We start from the raw sequence: 25,140 nt of genomic DNA, 5'->3' as shown, positions 1-25,140 counted from the left end.
GGTCTGCCAGGGACTCTCTGCTTCAAAACAAAGCCATCAGGCTCTGCTTAATTGGTAAAAAGATCATTCAGAGGTGTCATTTTGGCAACTCAGTAGGCTAAGTGAAACTGGACAAATTTTTATAAAAGGAAAAAAAATGGTTGTCAGAAAGCATCTAACTAGGGGCGCCTGGGTGGCTCAGTCGTTAAGCGCCTGCCTTCGGCTCAGGTCATGATCCCAGGGTCCTGGGATCGAGCCCCACATCCGGCTCTGTGCTCCACGGGAAGCCTGCTTCTCCCTCTCCCACTCCCCCTGCTTGTGTTCCCCCTCTTGCTGTCTCTCTCTCTCTCTCTCAAATAAATAAAAAAATAAATTAATTTTAAAAAAAGAAAGCATCTAACTAGACTTAAATAGCTTATTAAATAAAATATTAAATTGATGATTAGACTATTAAAAATAAAGTAAGGAGTCCAGATAAAAATAATAGGAGCGTGATTTTCCCTGATAGCTTTTCAGAAATTGTTCAGAAGGATAAGAAAATTGAGCTGGATTTTCTACTTTAAACAAGTGAACAGAACAGTTTCACCTTTTCTATCAAACCTATCTTTATTCTGTTACTACCCAAACATGGTTCTTTGTCCTTTGTTGGGGTTCTGTATTTCATGGCCCAGAATCCCATAGGTCTGCCCAGTACACAGGTGTCAGCCTGGGGAGTGTTTTAGCTAATGTCCCTAAGCAGGAAACAAGGATCAGCCAATGCATCACTGAGATTGTGCTTACAGTTTGTTCCAACTGTATAATTTATTATTTTAGTGGAACTATATTTACTGTTCAATAAATATTCATAAAGTATCTATTCTGTGAAAGCCACAGGGTACAGTTAGGGGAAGAGGAAGGAAGCACAGAGAGGAATAAGATGGAGTCTACTCTCAAGAAGTAAAATTAATGCATACAAATCTCACCAGAATGTATAAAGTGTACATAATTACTTCTTTTACGTTTTTGTGTATAACAAATGCTCTTTCAAAAAACTGGGGGTGAATTTTCTAGGATAACACAGGATAATTTTTTAAGAGCAGAAATGTTTGTATTTACTAATAGTTTGTCCTATTTTGTAGCAATTAGGATGTAAGCTCGGGTCATGCTTTAAAAATCACTATGTGTGCGTATTCTGGAATAAAAACTCAAAATGATACAAGACTCATTTATAGAATTCACAGGCATAACATTAGGACACCTTGGTAACTACAGTAAATATTTCTCAGCACGTTTGTTTATTGTCGGCATGGCAATTTTGGAGGCACTCACTGTAACACTTCTTCTTTCAGATATCAGAACTGCTGATCCACAAGCTCAACCAAAACTCGGTGCACTTTGAGCTGAAGCCTGGGGTCCAAATCCTTGTCCACGCAGCCCACTTAACAGCAGGTCAGTTTCCAGGTCCGTGGCTGCTGGCTGGTGGCTCTAGCAAAGGGGGATCCCAATCCGCTTTTTTGGCATAGATGAAATGATGGCACTGCTAATGAGAAATAAGAGCACCAGTCTTTGGAGGTTCCCTTACTTGGCGTTTTTGCCCTAATAGGGACCCGTAAGACAGCAGAATAAGGAGACTTTCCTACTTAGTCACTGGCAAAAACTGTCAGGGAATCACCTAAATACATACTCCTCAAATGATGCCATGCTCCTTCTCAACAGAAGTCTTAAAAATAAAGTTAATCTTACAAATAACTTTTTTCCGATCTTTCTACAAAAACTTATTTTCAGTTATTTATGTTATAAAGAATTTTCTTTAAGTTTTGGGATAATGAGTAGAAATAACTGGAACTTAGGCATTGCACAGGGCCATAACCAAGATAAACCCTGAGTGGGTCATGCATGGTCTTAGTATCATTAAGCTTCTGTCTCTTCACCTGGAAAAGCAGGGTGGGGGTGGGATCCTCCTACTAAGGCTATGTAGAAATCTCAGTGGTAACTCAGATAATTCCAAGTGTATAGAAATAGATATTATTGTGTTACATTAATAATAAATTAACAATATTTATTGAGTACTTATTTTTTCAGAGTATAGTGCTGGTGCTGCATGGAATACAAAGGCTAATAGGAAATGGTCTTTAGCCTCAAAAACCATATAATCTGATTGTGGTGTGGCATAGTTGGATGGTAACAGCGTGGTGGTGTGGTGAGGTGCAGGAAATGGGCAATGGCCGGATATCTCATGAGTAAAGTGAATAAATGCTTATATAGAGAGGTGATATACTTAAGCACTTAGACTTTGCGATTTTGCAGCCAGATCGTTGGTTTCAGTCTTAGCTCCCTCACTTACTTGCCATATAGACCTTGAGAAGAGACTTAACTTCTCAGAAGCTTTGAAATGGCACTAGCACCGATGTCCATGGGATTGTGTGAGGATGAAGTTAATTCAGGCAATGCACTTAGAGTAGTTCCTGGCACATAGTAAACTATTTTTCCCTTCTTTTTTTTATTATTAACAATCAAAGTTGTATAGGAAATTTAAAGCAGAAAGGAACTGTGTGTATTCATGATACAGGAAAGCTTCATGGAGAAGATGGTCTTTGGGAAAAGATGGAAAGGATTAACCTCAAGAGACCATTCCAAGCACCAAAACCCCAAAGAAGGAGTGTGAAAGTCTCCAGAGCTTTGGGGATGCTGAATAAGTGGAAACAAAGAGCAGCAGTTCCCACTTCCATTCTTTGGATTTCTGGAGATTCCAGAGGTGTGCCTAAGTCTAGAGGAAGGCCAAGCAGTTTGGCTGCTAGCCTCTTTTCTGTTCGGATCATATATTTTTTTCTTTGTTTATTAAGGTTTCATGAAATATTTTGTTTAGAAAAACTCCCACTGCCTTAAAAAAAAAAAAAACAAAAAAACAAATATATAAAAGTCACTGTTGTGAGCATGGGATATGGAAGAGGAGCATGGAAGTATGCCAGGCTGCAGTTTGTACTTAATTTGGTGGGCTCTGGGAAGCCATCAAGATGTTTAAATGGAGGTGTGACTGATTCAGAGTATCCCTTGAAGAAGATGACTCTTAAGAGCAAGGAGGATTGAGGAGAGCTGGTTTTGTGTTCTCCAGCCTGCCATCCTAATTCATCCATTGAACAGGCATTTAGAGTGCCTGCCTACTCTGAGCCAAGCAATGTCCTCAGCATAGGATAGAGTCTGTGCCCTCATGAAGCTTCCATGCCTGGGGAAAGCCATGCAGGGAACAAATTAACAAATGCTACTTTCTGAATTGTATTGCTGATGAAAATGCCATGAAGAAATTGAGAAAATGTGAGAGTATAGAGAACAATTAAGCAAGACCTATGAGAAAACCCTTTAAGCCTAAGGCATGAAAGAAAGCTGCCAAGCTATCTCAGGGCATTTGATGATCTAGATTAGTGGTTTCCACTAAAAGGTTGACCTTTGGTTTTTGGTGAATGGCGGTGACACGTGGCAATTACACACGGCTCGTTGTACCAGAAAACAAAGTACAAAAATATCAGTTGTAGTCATCCTGATAGCCAAGCCACTGACAAAATTTTCACATGAGTGGCAAGTAACAACCTGAAATTGTTTTAAATAGATTTACTGATTAATTAGACAGCCTAGCCTGTTTAGGTGGCAGACTGAACCTTATCATCCTCTCCTATAATAGCTAGAGCTACTTGTTCTCTTTCAGTTTAGAGGTTAAAAACAGCTGAGCCTGATGTTCCATACTGAATTCTGGATTTGAAGGGAGGTGGCCAACTGAGCCCCTCCCTTGTAGTGCAAAATTTGCTTTACAGTTATGCAGCTTCTAAATGAACACTATCTTCAGGCAACAAATTTTGCTGTGCAGTAGCTTGATTTATTAGAAAAAAACTCCCTTACTGTTTACCAGGGGCCTCTATTGGAAAGGGGACCATCTAGGTTAAATTAGGCAGAGAACTAACCCCACTCCTCCAGCTCTGAAGGCCACCTGCATTTCACACCTTTGCTTCCTCCCATATTCCCATACTTATCTTCCATCAGTTACTCTACGTGCCTGATTTTTATTTAACTGATTTTCATATCACACTCCAGAGATGGTTCAGGATATCTTGCTGAATTTGAAACCTAATTTCAAATGTTACTTAGGAAGTTTCCTATAATGGCAACTGGTAGAGCTGGGATCAGGCTAAAAAAAACAGGGATCAAAAAAGTGGTAATTAGCTGAAACTGACTTAGCCAGGGCTTGGCCAGGGAAACGGATACAGCAAAGGCATGCAAAAGCATCCGTGTGGGATTCATCGTTCCACGTGGGAAAGAAAGTCCATTCCCGGTAACCATGAACAGTTAATACCACCAATGTAAGTTCCAGATGGCAAAGTTGGGAAGATCTGGAACTTCTCCAGTTAATGTTCATGGTTCATTCCATCACTGGGAACTTGGGGAACAGGACTCAGATCTCTGGGAAGAAGGGGTGGCCAAAAGGAAGGTATGTTACTGGGAGCTCATGTAAACCCGCTGAGATTTGAAGACTCCCCACGACATAGATCATTATGATGCAAGATTATCAAGAGAGTAAAATTAAAAAGTAGTTTGAGGCAAAACCCCAGTGTTAGACTAGGCAATTGGGAAGAAGTGAGAAAAGTCTTTGACTTCCAACCATTGTGGGTTGTTCAGGGTTCTTCTCTGTTAGATTGACAGTAGGACCTTTTGGCAGGATAATTCCAAACCTTGACCAACTGGCATTATTGATCTTCCTATCATGACTGGCTCAGTGACTGCAGTAGATGTAGACTTATATGTGAATAATCAGCTCCAGTTTGAAGAGTAAAGGGAGAGGACATCAAGGGCTGACAGAATAATGGAATTGGAAACTTTGTCTGTGTTGAGTGTTGCCATGTTCCTCATAAAAGCGGTAAAATTGGCCCTACCCACAGGTGCAGCATCGCTCTCAGCCTGACTGTCACTACAAAAGACAAGGTTTATGTAAAGATGGGCACTCTTTGGTACCTCTGGTGAGGAAGTGAAGTATGTGAGATATCCGTTTCCCTTAGAGTGCCCCTGAGTCGGCCCCGGCCATCTGATTGTTGTAAACTATTTGAACAGAGTAGTAGATTGTGTCTACCAAGACGCTAGAGTGAATTCTTTCACACTTAGAAAACGTGGCACACTGGGTGGGAGATCAGTGGATTGAGACACTTGCCACACTTTCTTTCATTAAGTTAAAATCGGCACATTCCTATTTGGCTGGCTAGGAAGAAAAGGATGCAGATAAGTGGGGAAAAGAGGAAACAGTGAGGAAGAGTATTTGATGCCGAAGTTCTACCTCACTCCCTTTCCCTTCTTTTCATCCCCCCTGCAGGCAGGAGGACATAAAAATTTAAAAAAAAAAAAAAAGAAGGAAAAAGTACGACGGTTTGCAACATTTCATGTCTCCTAAGCAGGATTGCTAATACCTTCCCAGGGACCATTACAGCACACTGCTGCATTCCATTAATTGCCCAGCAGATGTTCATCAGCCTTCTTTTAAAAATGTTTGAGCCAGAGTGTGTTGCTAGTGAGAGAGGCAGTGCATAATTTGGTTTGTCTCCAAGGAAAAAGAGCTGTCTCCTTCCAGAAATTTACTGGCCTTGTTTTGTTTTTCAAATTCAGTTCCCTGTTTGCAGGTAAGCACTTCTAGGTCTGAATGTCATTAGAGACTGACTGGATTTAGGTTGTTCGCCCCATGTTCTACCTGGGAATTCATTAGTTTTGGTATCTACACTGAGCTCAACTTCTAATGCAGTCCTTGTTTTGTTCTTAGTGATTCCTGTGCTTCTCCCTTTCTCTTCAGTTCCTCTTGAGAGCTCAGCCACTCAACAGCATTGTTTCTGAAATTCTCTTTGTGGAAAAAAGGGATTTTAAATTACATGTGAACAGGGTGAGAATGAGAAGCTGTTAAGGAGAAGTTGAGGGAGGACTGTGACCGGCTGTAGCTGTTTTTGCCTTTTGGGACCTGAAAGCATCGGTCGTGTTTAGCGGACAAAGGCCATGATGTTACACAGCCCAGACAGTGGGAAAAAGGGGTAGAAATCAATCAAGCCGGGTCCTAGACTAGAAATGCCAGTGTTTTGACTGTGTACCTTTGCTCATGCTGTTCCCAAGCGGAATATCCCTCCCCCATTCGCCACCTCTCTCCATCTCCTCTTTGTATTTTAAGGCTCAGCTCAGTGCCAGCATTTCCATGGTGTCTTTCTAGAGACTTTACTAGAAAAAAGTACTTTTACTACTTTTACTTTTTTATCATCTCTCCCTTCTCTGAACTCACACGGGTTTTTAAAACCTGTATTTGTCTGATGATGATGATGGTAACCATTGTACCTGGCAGAGAACTTGCACATATCAGGTGCTCAGTAACTATGGCTTTTATAAATAATTATATGTGTAATCAATTTATAACCACTAGAGATAGATTCAAAATCCCGTTCCCTCAGTTAACCTTTAGGTTCAGTTTATTCAATTGTGAACCTGCTCCATGACATGCTGCTTCTTACTAAACAACGAGGGGAGCCTTGCCTTCCTGTATCCAACACGCATCTAAAGAAAATGCATCTCGGTGTTTTTCTTATGTCAGGTATCCCTTCAGGAAGTATTATAGTTGTTTATATACACATTGTGGGAAATGAGTAGATTGAAGAAAAATTAGAGTTCTGCGTCTCGGAACAAGAGAACCTAGAGACCGAGCGAGAAGGAGGGCTGTTCCTGAAGGAGACTGCAGCAAGTCTGCACATCAGCATTTATTTCCCTGCCCTGGTCACTGGCAGGAGTGTTTCCCCACGTTGGAGAGCAGCCTCACTTCATGGCAGAGCTCAGGGTCAACACCTTAGATTGCACTCTCCTGACCTTATCAAACCAGACCTTCTTCACATCTTTTGCGACATCTCCCTGGAACTCTCTCTCATCCATGCTTTTACGCTGGCCTTTGAATTTTTGTTTATTTATATTATTTTTATTTATCTATATTCTTCCACATTTTAAGAGCTGTGATGTCATCCTAGGGAGAGTTTTTCCAGTAAGACTCACAGGAAGACGTCAAATCTGATGCAGAGCATTTGATCTCTGTAGGTACTTATGGGAAAACAAAACCTAAGCTGTTAAGAAAATACCCTTGTAATGCCAGTAGTTTTCTCATTGCCCCTAGTAACTTGGAATTTACTCAAGGGTGAGATCTGTTTCAAATTTATCATCTATTCTTCACACGACTCTGTGCCTCACTTTGCAATTATGCCTTCAAAATTCTGTTCATCTGGGGATGTGAGATGAGCTAGGACCCTCATTCACTCCACACTGGCTCGACTTGAGGCACGAAAATGATTTGCATGAAACTTTGCTAATTCTAAATAAAGAAGATGAAGAATATTCCATGCAGAAAGCTCAAGAAAAATGAGCCCTAATGTTGAATATGAGTTCACCAAAGAAAGAGAAAATAAGCATGCTATGTTGAGGAACTACGTTGAACAGAGGCAGATCTATATGTGGTTTTTGTACAAAGTGATGCATAGTTTGACGTGGTTTGGTGTATCTAGATATATATCCTTAAATATTCCTAATTGGTGTATCTCCTGAAGGTGAAATTATGAGCAGAGGAAAGAGAGAGGGATAAATTCAGGGAAATCAAGTCTGCCATTATTTTGATACTCCATTTATATTATAAACTGCTATTCATCGTCCACGCAGACTAGTGAGACAACTGTCATTAATGCATCCTTGAAATTACAAAGTATGATGAATGTGGAAAAGGAAAGAAGGGGCAGATAGAAAGATTTTTTAAATAATAAGTTTGGGCAGGGCGCCTGGATGGCTCATTGGGTTAAGTGTCTGCCTTCGGCTCGGGTCATGATCCCAGGGTCCTGGGATTGGGCCCCGCGTCGGGCTCCCTGCTCAGCGGGGAGTCTGCTTCTCTCTCCCTCTGCCGTTCCCCGTGCTTGTGCCTCTCTCTCAAATAAATAAATAAAATCTTTTAAAAATAATAATAATAAGTTTGGGCAACAGTCAATAATCCTTTCTCTTTTTAACAAAGTATCTATGCATTTTACAAGACCTTTTCAACCCAAGAGGCAAGAGATGGTAATTTATCTGATAGAGATGGAGACCTAGAAATAGGAGCCTCTTTTTTGGTTGCCACAGATTAGTGGTTCATGTTGGGTTTGATGTCATAAAGCATAGGAATGGAAAACCCCACCTCGAGGCTGGAAATAAGAAGTTGAAACTCAGGTGAGCCCGGGAGCAGACTACATATTCAACTCAGAGCTTTGATTTACTACCTTTTAGCAGGTTCCTGGGTTGGAGGGGTCTGCTGACAGTGAATAGATCAAAGCCCTAATTGCTGGTACAAATCTTTCAAGCTACTTCACACTCTGTATCTTTGTTGCTGTGAGGACCCATGGTCATGAGTAAATTTGGTGATTATATTTGAGAGTGGGAGTGGGGGAAAGCAACTGAAAAATGTGTCATTCTTTCAAGGTAAAAGAGGTGAGGCTCTGCATGAGAATGGAAGTTACTCAGCTGACAAGCAAGGGATAACACTGACATTTTATTTGAGAACACAACACCTAACCCGATTGATTCACACTAAATTAACAAACAACAGCACTATGGGGATGATTTGCATTTCACAGGAGTGGTTTATTGGATAAATAAACTGAAATTGAGGTGGTAGGGGCTGCTCCACAGAGGACCTAGAAGAGCTAGAAGGGCTGAAACTGATCCTTCCCTCAAAACAGGTATGGTTGGAAAGACTCTGCACAATCCAGTGTAGACCATCCCAGCGATAAAGCAGCTGTTCTTGACCCGACTCTACATGGTGGTGACTTCGGCAGCTTCACAAAAATAGAGATTTTTCAGGACTCCCTGAACATACCCTGAATCCGAATCCCAAGGAGTGATACCTGAATATCTGCATTTTTAACAAGTTCCCCCAATGATGCAAATACATCCACATCTGTCCCCAGGCTCACCAACCACTCCAGTAGAACATTGCACAGACACAACGCCATCTGCATAACAAGGGGAGGTGCATGCACGCATGTCTGTCACCAGCAATAAATCCAATTTACAGCTCAGAGCATCCACTAAAACAGAGGCATGCATTAAAAAAGAAGGGTCTGTGATATTAAGTGTAGGAGGAAATTAGTAATAAACATTAAAATCTAATTTTCCGCCTATCTGGAGCCAACCTAATTGGCAGAATGGGTAGATGACAGTGGGAGGAAGGGGGGAAAAAATGGAACATGTCTCTGAATCTGAGATCTACTCTATCCATAATCTAGACAAATGGCAAAGGCCAGCCAAGAGCTGTGGCCGTGAGGCAGTTGAAAAATGATTAAAGTGTGAACTAGAATCTTAGTGGCAGATGTAATTGAATAGCCGTGAGTTTTATGAAAGTTGAACAAATTATATTATCTAGATGCTATTAATGTGCTAGTGTGAGCAGAAAATGATACATCTGCATCTCACTGTAGTCTTGCATGTGTTAGAGAATCAGGGTGCTCTTCAACCCTCGGCTTCTTCAGAGTTTTGGATACATATGATAAAAAAATGTGAAAGGTCAATATTTCTCAAAGGAAGAGCCTCACATTGCAGGTTGAATTACAAAAAAATTAATACACAGTAACCTCCTACCCCCTCCTGTCTTGTCTAGCAGTCACCTGATTTAAGCCGTTGGGTTTAAGAAAGCTGTCCTTTGTCAAGGGTATGTGTGGGTTTTTAATAAAACTGTTATCTTGTGTGATCTTGGCCCTCCATGGTTGCTGCTAACTGGTTCAGTTTCTTTTTTTCTTTTTTCTTTTCTTTTTTTTTTTTTTTTTTTTTTTTGGTGTACTAAAGAGATACTATCACAGAGATATTAGAGAATTAATATTTCCGGGCTTCAGTTGCTACCCTTGGATATGTTATAAGTAAATGTGGAAGGGGATGAGGAACCAGAATTTCAGCCTAGGTCAGGATACATCATGAATTCTGCCTGACAGTTTCACATTGAGAAAGATCCTTTCCACTTGAAGGCAGAATTAGCATTAGTCGAGAAGCTTTAGAAAATACAGTATAATCTAAGCCATATCATTATGGATGCAGATGCCACATTATGGAGTTGTGGGGCTCTGAACTGTAAAGTGAAATAAATTGTTGCAATAACATTTTCCATTTAGGGATGAAATTAATACTAGTGAAATTCTTCCACAGCCAATAAATTCATCTGTCCCTTTAGTCTCTGGTTGCCTTGTTATCTACACAGTTACCATTTATAAGTCTTTGTGAATAAAGTCATCCTAGTAGTATTTTTCCTTTCTTCTTTTTTGCCCCAGATAAGTATATGTATATATATATATATATATTTTTTTTTTTTTTTTTTTTTTCCTCTGCAAATATTTAGGCTGTTTCACATCATGTGGATCCATTGGCTTCCAACAACTACTAAGCCATTATGGTATTATGGCAAGTAAAAACAGATGCCAAGATATCTAAACATACCCCTTTCCCCAATGCAGTTACATAATGTGATACTTTCATAAATATACCAGGGGCCAGCACTGAGGTTGCTCTTTAGCTTCTAATAGATTCTTTCTTCATCGTTTTTTTCTAAGATTTTTCTGGGCCCATAAAGAAGCCTTAAATATCTACATGGTAACTGGCCTGAGTTGGCCCAGCGTGAGGTGTTTCTAGAAACTCTTGGGTGAAAAATGGTCAAGGGGGAGTGCTCAGATGAACCATTCAGAGACAGGGTACGTTGGACACGTTGGTATGCATCGCGTTGGACATAGGTAGAAGTAATAAGTAGTTAGGATGCACCAGATACAGTTCCCCAAGGGGAAGGCAAGGCACATAGTCCAGAGAAATTGGCAGGAAACAGAAGGCAGGAGAACACATGTAAAAGACAAAGAAGACACAGGAACCTAGGTCAAGCTACTTTTTAGACACTAAGTTTCGTATATCTAGAGTGACGGAGGACTGTTCTGGATTATATCTATAGTGTGTTCATAAACTTTAATTGCATTCCTTTTCGTTAGTAAAGTTTTCTGGTTTAGAAGAGAATAGTTAGGATTATCTTACTCATATCCTGCCTCCCTGCCAGTGGGGGCAGAGGTCCATAGCAAGAAGTGAGTAATGTAGAGCCCAAACATAAGAATTGCTAATTGGATATTTAAACAGTTGAAAGAGAAGAGTTTTGAATAGAGAAGGTATTAGTAAGCTATTGCTGTGTAACAAAGACTACCCAGAAATTCACTGGCTTAACGGTGAGCATTTATTATTGCTGTTGAGTCTATGGATCAACTGGATGGTCCTGGTTCTATCTGTGCTCATTGTGTGTCTGCAATCAGCTATGGATCTTTGGGTAGGGAATTCTACTGATCTTACCTGGGCTGCCCCAGGTGTTGGGCATCTGCTGGCTCTAGGCTGCTCTAGAACAGCCTTGATTAGGATAATTAAGTTCTCCTCCACATGGTCTGTCATGCTTGATCAGGCTACTCTGGATGTGTTCATACGTGACAATGACGGGATTCCGAGAGAGAGCAAAAGTGCAGAGGCCTTGAAGCTCACAACTGGCACACCCTCATTCTCATGTCATTCCATGGCCACATGATGTTGTCGCCCTACCCCAGATTCAAGGGATGAGGAAACAGATTTCACTTGGTGGTACAAAAAGCTTCAAACTCAAATTGTAGAAGGCTTGGACATAGATGGAGGTAGAGAATTGATCCAGCAATACAATCAATCTCCACAAGGCTGAGCACTCTCTTAGGGGAGACTTGAATGCTTTTAGGAAGTCTAGCAGGGTCTCCTGAAGTCATAACCAGATTAAGCTACTGTGAGTAATCAAAGGGTGTGTTTTTTGTTTTGTTTTATTATTAGTGACCCAGAGAATATAAAGGTCAGCCACACTCTAAAGATAAGGACTGGATGTTTTAGGAATGGTAGTAGGTGGGACCTAACATGCAGTGCTCTCAAACTGGTATGCAGAACAATGACATTTGTAGTGTGTTACATGTCCAGATTTCTGGGACTGATTCTTAGAGATGTAGTTTTTTTTTTTTTTTTTCCTCAAGTTAAGCCTAAGAGACTGCATTTTCACACATTCTCCAGGTGATTCTGATTCAGGTAGTCTGCAAACTTCTACTTTGAGAAACACTTTCCAAAGTAAGCAGGATGTCTTGTTGACTTTCAACCCTAGAAAACGAAAATGCATCTTTCTCTTCCTGTCTGTCAATTACAGTGATAAGTTTGGTCTTTGAGGTACCCAGAGTTATCATTACTTGGCCAAGTGACCTAAACTCCATGACTGGATGTTCTTGAAGACTCATCTTCAGTTTAAAACTAGCAGCACTGCTTTACTCATCATTAGAGCTTCCTTGGAGTTCTCAGACTGTCTGGCTATTAGGCCTGCTGGATCATGGCTTTATCCCAACAGGGTATGGCAGGCCTTAAGACTGTCATGATTGGGTTTGGATATGAACTGACAGAAAGGCCTGTTGGCCAAGAAAGAGTGCTTTTTACTGTAAATGAAAACCTTTTGCTCTTTCTGTTTTCTTTTCTTTTTTTTGTTTAAGATGTTATTTATCTATCTAATTATTTATTTGAGACAGAGAGAGAGGTGGGGGGAGGGCCAGAGGGAGAGAGAAGCAGACTCCCCACTGAGCAGGGAGCCCAATGTGGGGCTCCATCCCAGGACCCGGAGATCATGACCTGAGCCGAAGGCAGACACTTAACCGACTCAGCCACCCAGGCGCCCCACTCTTTCTGTTTTCTAAATAAATTCTGTTTGTGCCATTCCCATATCACTTTAATTTCTGGAAAGAGATTTCAGACCACATGGATTTTGTGATATTCCAGGCATGTAATTGAAGCCCAGTATAGTTCTGCTTTGGAGACTGTAGTCAAAAAGAAATTCAAGATTTGGCAAACTTGCTTTTGTAAGTTCCTTGACCTCACTAACTTCTGGATTAGAAATGTAGAAATGAATTAGAAATGTAGTTCAGGGTTTCAGAGTACTAGAGCAGGTAGAAATTGTCCAAGAAAGTCCCTTTGCTCGAATGAGAGTGAATACAAAGAGCACGGTTTCACCAGCCGATACCACCTTATTGTTGACTTTACAACTTGGAAATAAACCAAACAAAGGGTCAAGGCTGCAGCAAAGGGGAAGGTGGTACCCAGGGTAAAGCTTTTCCTCAAGCATGTTGTGTGGGACCTTGGTCTGGAAAGGGGCTATGGCCATATGAGTTTGGCAAACACTATGGTAGAGTTAAATGAATTTCTTTCCTGCAGGACTGCTGTGAGCTTTTTTTTTTTTTTTAAGATGTATTTATTTATTTTAGAGGCAGGGGAAGAGCAGTGGAAAAGGGAGAGAGAGAATCCCAAGCAGGCTCAACACCCAGTGCAGAGCCCGAGGCAAGGCTTGATCCCACAACCCTGAGATCATGACCTGAGCTGAAACTAAGAGTCAGACACCCAGCCGACTGAGCCACCCAGGTGCCCAAGGACTGCTGTGAACGCTCAGTTACTGATGAGCATTGCAAATCTCCAAGATGGGGAATACTGTATATACCATTTCCCCAAATTATCTAACCATGGAACCCTTTTGTTATCTTTTGGGGCTTGTTTTCTGTAGAATATGATAGCAAGGATATGACAGTGTTAAAAATACTGAGCATGTCCTATGTGCTGGGCACTATGCCAAGTGCTATAAAGATCCCATCTTGTTTTATTCTCACAACTTTCCAGAACAAGCACTTAGTGTTACCTCCATTATGCAGATGAGGAACCTGAGGTTCAGTTTAAGTCACTTAAGTCCCACAAGTGGCAGACTCAGAATCTGATTCTCAAAAGGGACTGTATCAATTTCTTGACCCCAGTCATGGAGTTCTGAGATTGCTCTCGTGTGCACAGGCTGTGAGCATTTATTTATATATTCCAGTCACTTTTCACAGGTAGACTGTTGTCCTTACTGTAAGCACTGCTGTTGTTATAATCAACCTGGGTCCTCATGAATAGAACATGATAATTCAGTGCATTTCTGAGTCCTCCCAGGATTTCAGAAACAGTGTGTGTCCGCACCCACACTTAGAAATGTGAAGTTAGTGGCACCTGGGTCGTTCAGTAGGTTAAGTGTCCAACTCTTGATTTCGGCTCAGGTCATGCTCTCAGGGTCGTAAGGATCGATCCCCACGTGGGGCTCTGCACTGGGCATGGAGCCTGCTTAAGATTCTCTCTCTCCACCCCTCCCCCACTCCCTCTCTTAAAAAAAAAAAAAAGAAGAAGAAAGAAAGGTGGAGTCACCTACAGTAGGGTCCTATCCATGCTTTACTCTGTGTGGATAAGGACAAATAAACTGCTCAGCATTTTCCTTCACGCTTCTACCTCGTTTAGGCTGCAACTGGAGAGGGATTAATTTATGCTAAATCCACACAACCAGCTAAAGCCCATTTATCACAAGTTTCCATTGTCAGCAGAATACACTCAAACGCACATAAGCGTCAGGCACACGAAGGTAAGGCAGCCGCCGCTGTGAGCAGTGGTAACAGGCCCGCTTACATTCAGGGCAGGTCAGCGAGCAGCTCAGCAGCGGAACACACGGGGCAGTGGGGCAGTGGCGTCCAATCTCCGCCTGCTTGGCCGGCCGGCCGCCTCTGAGACTAAGAGGTGCAGAGATGGGGGAGCAGAGAGCCGCGCTTTAGTTCTCAGAACACAGAAGCTCCTTTTCCCAAAATACTATGCTAATTACTTACCAGTGCTAATGCCCTTGTGTACGAATGATGTTTTAAGTAGGAATGATTTAGAATTGAATGATAGAAACTTGTGATGTGGAGAAAGAGGATGAGGAAGGGAAGAGAAGAGAAATGTGTGTGTGTGTGTGTGTGTGTGTGTGTGTGTGTGTGTGTGTGTGTGTTTGCTTTCTCTTTTAGCAAGAGCCTGGCCAAAGCAATTTCCTCTCTTTAGTTTTCCATTTATTTCAAATGCCAGCCCTTCAAGCAGGCTTAGTATCCCTCTTGGTTACTCCATAGCACTGCTCTCTGCTTATTCTGACAAAGCAGGCCACTAGGAATTACAAGTTTAGCTAATAAAGCTAAGCTGCCTCTAACCATCCTAACCAGAGAGGCCCGTCCCTGAACCTGCCTTTGTTCCCTGCCAAACTAAGGGTTTGCATTAGAAGATTACCTATAAATTAGCTTCCCATTTTTATTTCCTTGAGTGTGATAACAGTATTGTGATAATGTCAAGAGAGAGAAGGACCTTATCTTTTAGAGTTACAGATGGAATTACACGATGGCTAAGATTTGCTTCAGAATAATCCAACAGTTGGGGTTGTGAGGACTGGTGGGGGAAAAAATAAAACAATATTGTCTGCGGGTTGATGTTTGTTGAAGCCGGGTGCTGGGTACATTTCTTTACGCACATGTACTGTACACACATATGCGTATGTATGTACACACACGTGTCGCCCAAGTGTAAGAGAGCATGCTTTATGATTCTAACTGGTCCTTTTAAGACTTGATAATATTTAATTTGCTTCTCGCACTGTAGTTTTAGCCCTAATCCCCACTCTCAGAAATATGTTTTTAAATTTCCAGTATCTTCCATTGAAATTAGCTCCGTGTGTGTGTTTTTGGTAGGACTCAGGTTCAAATCTTTGTTCTTCCACTTCCTAGTTTCGAGTCCTTTGGAAGGACATTAACCAGTGAGAGCCTCACTGTTTTTATCTCTTCAGCGGAGGTCACAGCCCTGCCTTCCATTTGTGGAAATCAGTTGCGATAATGTCTATGAAAAATGGAAGGTGTCCCCTTCCCCGGCGACATCCTACCAATTGCAGTGTGAGTTCTGAAGGTTTTCTGGACTCCTTCACTAATGGCACTGTGTTTGCCTAAGTAAATGAAAGACACTTTTATTTTTCTCATTTTGACCCAGAAGCACGGGAGCCTTGGGTGTCTCCTTATGGACTCCTCACACACAGACTCACCCATGGGCCCTGCAAGGCATAAGCACTGCTTGACGTAGGAGAGAGAGAATCACAGGGGTTGCTTGATTTCCCTGCTTCCTAAAAGCTGATTCTACTAAAACAACTAAACCTGTTTTCTGAGAAACAAGGTTTGACCTGTTCCCCAGCAAAACTATTTGGTATCTGGAACATGCTCTCTAGTTGCGTCTAGTGGCTGGAACATAACCTGACAGTAACCAGACAGAGCGGAAGGAGCCTCGAGTCTTGCTGGAGTCCTTCAGTATCCCAGCATCTCTTCTTGAACTTTTGCACCCAGGTGACCAGAACGTTGCCTTCTGGGCTCTCAACAGAGAAAGCCACAGAAAATGGTGCTTGAAAGTCACCTATATTTCTGAGTATCAGACTTTACTTAAATGATGGAAGGTAAAGTACAGCATCCGGGCCTTCCAAGGTGTGCACGTGGCGTGTCTTTTATGCTTGAGCGATGCTATTTTTGCAACACATCAGTTTTTTGAGAGGGTGAAAGTTAATTGCAAACCCAAGTCCTTAAAGCATGACAGAGTTGATCCTAAGATTGCAGAGGATCTGGAGGTGGAGAGAGATGCTCCCGAGAGCTGCGGTCTAAGGGTAAACTCAGGGAGGAGAATCTGTTATGGATGCAAAGAGGAGAACTCTGTGCATCCTGGTGCCTCCTGGCACGAGCTGCTCTCAGGGCTTTGGGAAGTCGTCGAGACAACATCGGGTCGCACACCCCTCTGCTTGCACCACAGCGGCTGCTCTTGTAAAATACTCACTTAGCCGTCAGTTTCCTGTGTGCCGAAAAGATAAGCGTGCTCCATGACCCTACAGCCCTTTGTCTCACATGACCCTTGCAGGGACAGGAGTGAGAGATGGCAGATCATTCATAAGAATATTCCTGTTGCTTTTTCTGGTGATGTGCGTTGCTTAGTGTGAGAAAAAGTTGCACTCAAAGTATAGGAAAAATTAATAATTATAGTCTGATAAATATTGATCAGATAGAATAGCAGCAACAATAGTAAGACAGGCTGATACTTAAGGAAGACTTCCTGTGTGTCCCCCTCTGTTATCAGTGCTTTACGTACGTGGACTCACCTGGTCCTCACACAGACCCGATGAGATATGCACTATTATTCTCTCACCACGTAAGCCCATTAAGGTGAAATCACTTGCCTAGGATCACAGGGCCCGTGCGTGCTAGCGCAGGCCTGGAATCCAAGCAGTCTGGCTCCAGGGCCCCACCGCACTTCCCGAATAGGCCAGCTGGAATGTTCTGGGGGCGGGGGCAGCCTCAGATGCCCCCCACCCACGCCAGCCATGTGACACGCATCTGTGCCTAGGCCCCCCTTGGTTTCCTTGGACTCACTGTGCCTCTGTGTGAATGAAGAGCGTCAGCACCTTATGGAGTCCGGCACGCCCGCGTCTCCGCCCATGACCATGCCTTGTGTTCTTCCCTAGCCCCACTGGTGGACCTCACTCCAACCCACAGTGGATCCGCCATGCTGATGCTGCTCTCGGTGCTGTTTGTAGGGCTGGCCGTGTTCGTCATCTACAAGTTTAAAAGGTATGTGGCCCTCCGTCCACATCTCCCCTCCCCCTTCCTTCTCCCTGACAGGTGTGGAAGCACGTGTTGCCGTGATGTGTGTCTCCCATGCATAGCAATGATGCTGTCTGTTAATGTTTTAGGAAGATCCCGGGGATTAATGTTTATGCCCAGATGCAGAATGAGAAAGAACGAGAGATGGTCAGTCGGGTCAGTCACACTGAAAGCAGGGCCCATATCCCTCAGACTGAACTAAGGCGGCCTGGCCAACTGATAGATGAGAAGGTGGAATGCCAGCTCATAGGTAAATGATTCCCAGTAGCCATCAGCTGCTCAGCCTGGTAGTCGACGGCTGACTCTGTCTAACCCCTTTCTGGCTTGACGTAACCACTTTCTCCTGCTCTAACATTGCTGAGAGAAACAGCTAAGATGTCTCTTTCCCTGCTTCCTTCCATTGGAATGAGTGGGGGGAAAAGCCTTCTTGCTCCTATGTAGTGTTTTTTTCTCTCTCGTGACTTTATTCCTCCTTTTGTAAAATCCCTTGCTCTAAAATACGGGGCTTCAGAATGTTCATGGGCAAAACCGCAGAGTGTTGTCTCTAACAATGTGCAAGGAGGAGGCCTCAGAGGCTGGATCTGGTGATGTGGAGGGCCGGGCAGGGTAGGGAATGACAGGGTAGGACAGGGCCGCCTGGACTCGAGACAACTCCTTGGAGGGCAAATTGCTCCAGAATGCTTATAGAGAAGTGACCTCATGAGACAGAATAGAGGAGGGCCAAGCTGATTATCCTGGGATTTTTTTTAATTAGCAGGAATCTTAAAACTGCCCCCCACCCCCCACCCCCCAGGAAACATGGAACCTGAGAATTTTGAGGACAAGAGGCAGAAAATTTGCAGAACGTCCCAGGAGTGAGGTTTCCTGAGAGAGATCCCTGGAGGGTTAGCCTGTTACAGAGCCGATGGGCAGATTTCTTCCTCCTCTTTACCTGCCCCCTAGCAGAGGTCTTACAGTGGACCTTGCCATGTATCAGTAGAGCTCTCTCTCTCTCTGCCTGCGAAGTAAGCTGGGGATCCAACCACTAGGTCTAGAGTCTCAGGCGTAATTGCTAAGTCCTACTCTCTATGGCGGAGGAGAATTTCCAGGGAGTTAGACAAATCCGTGGAGCTCCCATTGTGATCCATGGCTGGCCTTGTTTCCTCCTGTCTGTTGGTGTCGGGACTTGAAGCTGTAATGTTGCCACCTCAAATCCTGCATTGCTGACCGAGACGGAAACATTACTAGATAACCATCCGTGCCTCACTCTAATGTCAGAAACCAAACCTTCTAGAAGGCCGCTACCTAAGATTTTTAATCTGTTACTTAGAAAGGGAAAGGAGCACCTAAATGGAATCACAAGCCTCTCTTTAAGCAGATGTGGAAGAGTTCTGTGATGGCACTGGGTGAGATTTCAGCGCAGGGCCTGGCTTGTCTTGGACGTAATAATACCAGCTGGAGCCACATCTGGGGTCCAGTGTTCACAGCGTGCTGGCTTTTATTTGGGGAGACAGGGTGATAAATGTGTAATTGCTTTAGGTCCAAAAGAAAAAGGCTTTTCTGTCTTCAAGTCCAGAGAAGCGTTCACCCTATTTACTTCTAAAGCTTCTAAGTGAATTTTTGTGGGTCATTTGATTTTCAATCCCATTTCCACGGGGTATGAAGCGCAGCGCTGTTGACTTTATTAAAGTAGCAATCCCTCCTTCACCAAGAGCATCCGGCAGCACATTGCACAGTCTCTGACACCTTTCCGTTGTCAGTGTCATTAAATGAGTAAGTGTTACACGTTTTCTCTTAGGAGAGTAGCTTTACCCTCCCCTCCCTCCCCTTCTACTCAACCTGGTGACTCATCTCTCCGATTGCAAAGAGCAAGACACGCCACTCCACCTTCAACGCCAAAGCGGGGATCTGCTGGGGCACAATTTGCAATTTAAGGAAAGCCCCCAAAGGCTACAGGCGACCTGCTGATCAGGAAAGAATTTCGCTCCTGTCAAGTGCACCATCCTTCATGACCACTAACTTGATGTTTTTGTTTTTTTTTTTTTTTTTTCTTTCCTTTGTTGTTCTGTTTCCTGTTTTGCCAGGAAGTATTTCCATAGTTGCTGAGAATCAAAGCACAAAAGAAATCCCTACCTATGTAAATGTTTGAATGGAGGACGCCAGTAAAAACAAAAACAAACAAACAAATAAAATAAAAAACGATCAAAATCCAAACAGACAGACAAACAAACAAACACTCACTGCATCGGGACTTTTTAATTCTTCAGACACAGACGACAAGGGTTTTAGCTTTAAGCCTGTGCATGTGGACAATACCTTGAACATGCTTGGAGGGGCAGTGTACGGGTGCTCTATTTTAATGGAAAAACACTCCCCTCCCCCTTTCCTCTTCTCTCTCTTTTTTCTGATCGGTCGTGTTTGTAGAAAATTCATAACATATAGAGGCCAAGGAAATCTGCATGTGTTTTTGGAAATATTCTTGGCTCTCGACTTAACAGCTGTTTTAGCACTAGAGGCCGGTGGGGGGGATTAGCCGCCCCAGCGCCTTTCATAAGACACAAAGACATGCACAGGAGTGTGAAACCCTGAGCTGTTTCTCTGTCCCAGTTTCTTTTCTAAGTTATCTCTGGTAGCTCCGGTGGTCAGCCGTGGCCACGAGACTGCTTGCGTTCTTGCATTCTGTGCAGCCACAGGGACGAAGGAGCGAGGTGAAGTTCCACGTACGCAGGCAGACTAGGGAAGGCAGGGAGTGGGAGCAAGCATGTCAGAAGTGGATCTCTGTTTCCTGTTCACCTCTTCCCGTCGCCAAGGCTTTCCCTTGTAGCTTTCTTACTCCCGTCCCCCAACTTACGTAGAAGAGAGAATCCCAGTTCCCCATTGTCTGGCCTCCCCATTTGTTTGCTATCCATGTGTGGTCATGATCTGTTGATGTCTTTGTACCTCTTCCTTCCAGTCTCCAAGTTGTCTTTCAACTCCTACTTTTTCTTCCCAAACATGTTACTGGATTCTAGACATTAACTTCAGTGTTCCCTAAATACTGGCCTGGTCTCTGCTGGCCTTGCCCCCCACCACCCACACATGTCAGCATGCCAACCTCCCTACACACTGACCCAGCTGCATCCTGCCCTGCAGGGTTCGGCTCCATGTATCCTTTGTCCCCTCCTGTAGAACCTGCCTCTTCCAAATAGCTTTGCCTTTTCCCACCTGGAAACATGCAGAGTGCGTGAAAGAGTTGATGTATGCAAAACGATTCAAACCTGGCCATGTACACTGGAAAAGAAAGCATACAGATGAATAGTGGTATTCTCACACCTTAACAAAAATCTCGTGTGCAGATTCCAGAATATTCTTGTGAGAAATGTTTCGAATGTGTTACTATGTGGCAGGGCAATTTCCTTCTGTAATGGTTGCTATTACCCAGTATTTGTTCTCTCACAATACAGTAAAAATATTTGTAAAATAAAACTGATTTTAACCAGAAGAAGAAGCAGGTTAATGGATTTAATATTTAAGAGTGTTAAAAAGTCTGAGAATATATGGAGGTCTTGTCTTACATTAGGATAAGATTTTGATTATGTGGGATGATCCCAGACATCTCCCAGGTATGCTCTCTGATCTCTGAGTATCCGTATTGGCAAAGGAAAAATTAGTAAACTTAAATGGGAGGAGGTAGATGTCTAACTAAAGCAGATTGGCTCAGAGCATGAACAATCCCCATTTGCCCAGAGCAATGATGAAAGAAGGTCCAGAGAAAGAAGGAAACAAAAATGTGTTCAGCAGAAGCCCTTGGAGGATTATGAATTAGGCAAAGCCCACTCTAAAATATAGGAGAAAGCAGTTTTGAAAACCATTCAGAGAGAGCAGCCTCCTGCTTGGCCGTGTTCCCGGTCCAGTCACAGTTGATAACAGGGTCCTGGTGATCCTGGGGATGTCCCAAAGATCCTGGCGATCCCTGCCCTTGTGTAGCTCAGGCAGGCAAAGAGTAGCAAAGCTGCAGTCAGAAATGAATCAGACAGAAGTTTTGGTGGTTGAGGATGCCCAGGATGAATCTGGGAAATGGATTATGCCTGAGGCAGCCATCTGCTTGTAGAACTCAGTTGATCCCCAACCTGCCAGGCTTCCTATCCCATAGGAAACATCCTTATCGATCCACTTCAGTTGGAGCCTTCCAAGTTTAATCTGGAAGACAAAATGTTTGGAAACCAAAAGAGGCTCACTCAAAACAGCACAGGGAGTCCTCAGAGTTGCAGTTCAATTAATTTTAATTGGAAAATTATGAAAAAGGGAATCACCCTCTTAATCTCGCACAGTGCCTTGCCTAGAGTGGGTATTAAGAAAATTACTTTGTTGAAGGGATAAATGGAAGAATATGTGAGAAGATGTAGGGAAAATGGGCGCGTAAGTCCTAATTAAAAATAGAGGTAAACATGAGATGCCTGGCATTTTGGAAAGTGATCACAGATGGCCGGCTCTCTATTCAGCATCTCCAGGATCCTCATGTGCCTCTCCTCGAAGCTCCCTCCCACCTGTAGGACATGAGTGAGGCAAGGTACCACTCAGAGGGGACCTCATTGTTCTTACAACCTAGCGCTATGGTTCTCAAAGTGTGGTACCTGGACTGAGCGGTATCAGGATAACCACAGACTTACTAGAATTTAGGGTCCCCCTACTGCAGACCTACTAAACCAGAAACTACAGGGGGTAGGGCCCAGCAGTCGATTTTTACCAGCTTTTCAGGTTATTGTACTATACACAGAACTTTGGGAACCACCACACCCTGCCACTCCAGCTCAATCCCAAAGAGAAGGTAGTAATGAGAGCCTACAAATGGGAGGGACCAAAGTGCCTACCGACTCGCTAACAGCAGGTGCAAACACAGTGAGGAGTTTGGTGGGCTTCAGGCCAGAGGAGTGGGTGGGGAGGGATGGATGTGGAAGGGAAGATTCAGGGCAAGCTAAGAATCTGATATTACCACGTTTTCCAAAAATCCCAGAAGGCAAACTGTGCGTGCTCTACCCTGAACTACCCAGCCAACATTTTCTCCTTTGCCTTATTCCTAATTGGATTCACTATCCAAAATGCAGAGGTTTGCTTTGCTTTTTTTCAGAAGTTCCAAACAGCAACTTTGAGAGCAATGGGGTGTTTGGCAGCTGTTCTGTTTTCCAGGATTCCAACTGAGCATTGAAATCCCTCATTTGCCAACTTATTTTTCTAGGAAGCCAATTTAAAAAAAAAAAAAAAAAAAAAAGAAAAGAAAGTTTTCTTATAGTATCGGAACTACTTCTAATTTTAAGATGACTTTTTTGATGTATTTTTTTGTTAAATACTATGTAGTGTAATGTATACTTGCTCTTGTTTATTGCTTTTACAATCATATTTATTAAACAGATAATGTCTCTAAAGTCTTGGCCTCAAGGAGTTTATTTTATGTCAAACCAAACCGTGGCGTTCGGTCTTCATACAGAAGTGGTAACAACTGTAGGATTTTATAAAGGCTAATGGTGTGAGCATATAGCGAGTACCACAGTCTCGAAGGTGCATTTTTGTTTGTTTGCTTGCTTGCTTGTTTTTTGTTTCTGCTAACAAAGGAGACTATGTTCTACTACCTGAATTCTACTGCATTTTAGTTGACTATATAATGTCTGTGGCTTTATTAAATGACTTTATTCTACTTAAAAATCACTCCAAACTGGTCACTTTGGAGTGAGTAACATGCTTATTATGTTTCGTTCAAAATTAAAAACTATTAATATGTGACCAACCCATTCAAACTTGTTCAGAATCTCATAGTTATGGAAAGAGCGAACCTGCCTGTAATGTAATGAGCTGAAACTCGGGGCGTGGTAAGGGCTCCAAGGACAGCATGAAAAAGGCTTTGACCCTGAGATCAGGCGAGTGGAGTTCTCCTTCCAGCTCTGCCAGCTGTGTGACCTTGTGCAAAGTGCTTTCCCATACCAGAGCTTCAGTGTCCTCATGCATATAATCTGAAGGAAGAAAACAACTTCCAGCTTTGGTATCCTGCGTGGGTGAGTCATTCCCAAGAGCCCCATCCAGCTGATTTAAACTCGATGGAAAACAAAGAGGTGCACTGGATCCAAAATCCTCCAGCCTTGTGGCTTGCCTACGTAGGTGACATCTCTTCTTAGGCAACATTTTGCCCTTGTATTTGTATAGAAAGATAGCCTTCCTCAGCCTTCCAGAGACCCACCAGGCGCAGAATGGCGTTGCCTCAACAGCATAGTCTCCGCATGTCTGAGAATCCCTGTTTTTAGGTGGCCTTGACCCTCTCCTTTCCCACAGGCTAAATCTTCCACCTGACCCTTCATTCTTTTCTAGGCCAGAGCCTATGCTGTGCTTCCCCCTCAGGAGTTGATCTCCTGTTCACTGAGGGTGCAGGCGGTCAAACAAAAGCCATCCCTGGAGATTTAAAACAGAGGAGATTTAACACAGGGAATTTTTTGCTTGAGTAACTGAAGAGCCAAGATGCCAAATGGGGGGAGGTGATGCAATGCCAAGATGAGCCTCAGTAGGGAGCCTCTGCCTTCCCTGGGCTGGAAGGACACAGGGATTCCCACAGCCCAGGACCAGCACCAGCCCCTTGACACTGAAGCCATGGAGGACATGGCTGGCGCTTTCTGGAATCACAGAGGAGCCACCACCGTAGCCAGCCACACTGCCCAAGTAAAGGAGATGGAGAGAGGGAGCTTGCTGTCACCCTTGCTCTGGCCCTCCCATCTTCAGCCGAAGCTTCCTACCGGCCAAGCCCATCCACGAGCCAGTGGGCACTGGACCCTGGAAAATATGGTTTCCTCAACTACCAAGCAGAGCAGGGAGGAGTGGGGAATGGACTCGAGAGAACACAGGCAGGTGACTAGCACAGCACCCCTTTCAGGTTCAGCCCACATCAAATCCAAACTCTCCCCCAGTCTGAAGGCAAATAGTTAAATAGTAGGTGCCCCTTTCCCTGCGGCATCCTTTCACCCACTTCCCTTTCGACAGTACCTATTTAAACCAGGAATCTGTTTACGTGTGCCACTCTTTACACCTTGCTCACCGAATTCTACACTCGGGGAGGAAAGGATCTTGATTTTTCATTTCACTCCTTCAGTCTCTAGCGCTGGACATGGCCATTAGGGGGCACTAGATAAATGTTTGCTGAAGCTCAACCCTGGATTTTCAGCTTTGTGTAGTGAGAGCAATCTTGGACTTGCCATTGGCCTGACTCCCCTGGCCGAGCCGGCACCTCTAATTACATGTTCAATTGGTGTTTGTCAAGAGCCAACACATCCTTGCCCTTCCTCTCTCTTACCACTCAAGCCACTGTATTCGGGGCCTATTCTTAGATATTAATGTAAGTGAAATAACTGTAGTTTGGAAAAAGAAAAAAAAAAAAACTGGTTAGAAAAGAGTACGAAAAACAGAGGCCTAAGTTTGGTTTCTGAATCATTATGTGTTTACCTATTTCTTAGAAGTTAACAGTATTTTGAAAATGAATGTGAGGCTGATGCTTTCATAGTAGGGAAAATCCCAAAATAATTCTAGGTGGACGTATAAACAGAAATAGGTGTTATAGTTTTCATGTTAAACCCCAGAAAAGGGATCTTCTGTTGACAAAATGCAAATCTATGTTACTCTC

General features: G+C 43.3%; 1 protein-coding gene across 5 annotated transcripts in view; it reads left to right on the top strand.

Moving 5' to 3' along the window:
* SORCS1 (sortilin related VPS10 domain containing receptor 1) overlaps positions 1-22,732 on the top strand; it is a 502,288-nt gene extending 479,556 nt beyond the window's left edge. Inside the window, exons 24-27 of one of the 5 annotated variants that reach the window (XM_032422994.1) lie at positions 1,308-1,407; positions 17,387-17,492; positions 17,615-17,775; positions 19,589-22,732. In XM_032422994.1, the coding sequence (XP_032278885.1) occupies positions 1,308-1,407; positions 17,387-17,492; positions 17,615-17,775; positions 19,589-19,653 (432 nt within the window). In that variant the 3' untranslated portion in view covers positions 19,654-22,732. Of the gene's footprint in view, positions 1-1,307; positions 1,408-17,386; positions 17,493-17,614 lie in introns of all 5 variants that reach the window. The other 4 variants (XM_032422989.1, XM_032422990.1, XM_032422991.1 and 1 more) reach the window with 4 other exon arrangements.
* Positions 22,733-25,140: the final 2,408 nt, after the last annotated feature.

The sequence above is a fragment of the Phoca vitulina genome, unplaced genomic scaffold (genome assembly GCF_004348235.1).
Source record: "Phoca vitulina isolate PV1807 unplaced genomic scaffold, GSC_HSeal_1.0 scaffold28, whole genome shotgun sequence".
Classification (NCBI taxonomy): Eukaryota; Metazoa; Chordata; class Mammalia; order Carnivora; family Phocidae; genus Phoca; species Phoca vitulina.
Note: the sequence above shows the minus strand (reverse complement) of the source record. Positions and strands in the feature narration are given on the sequence as shown.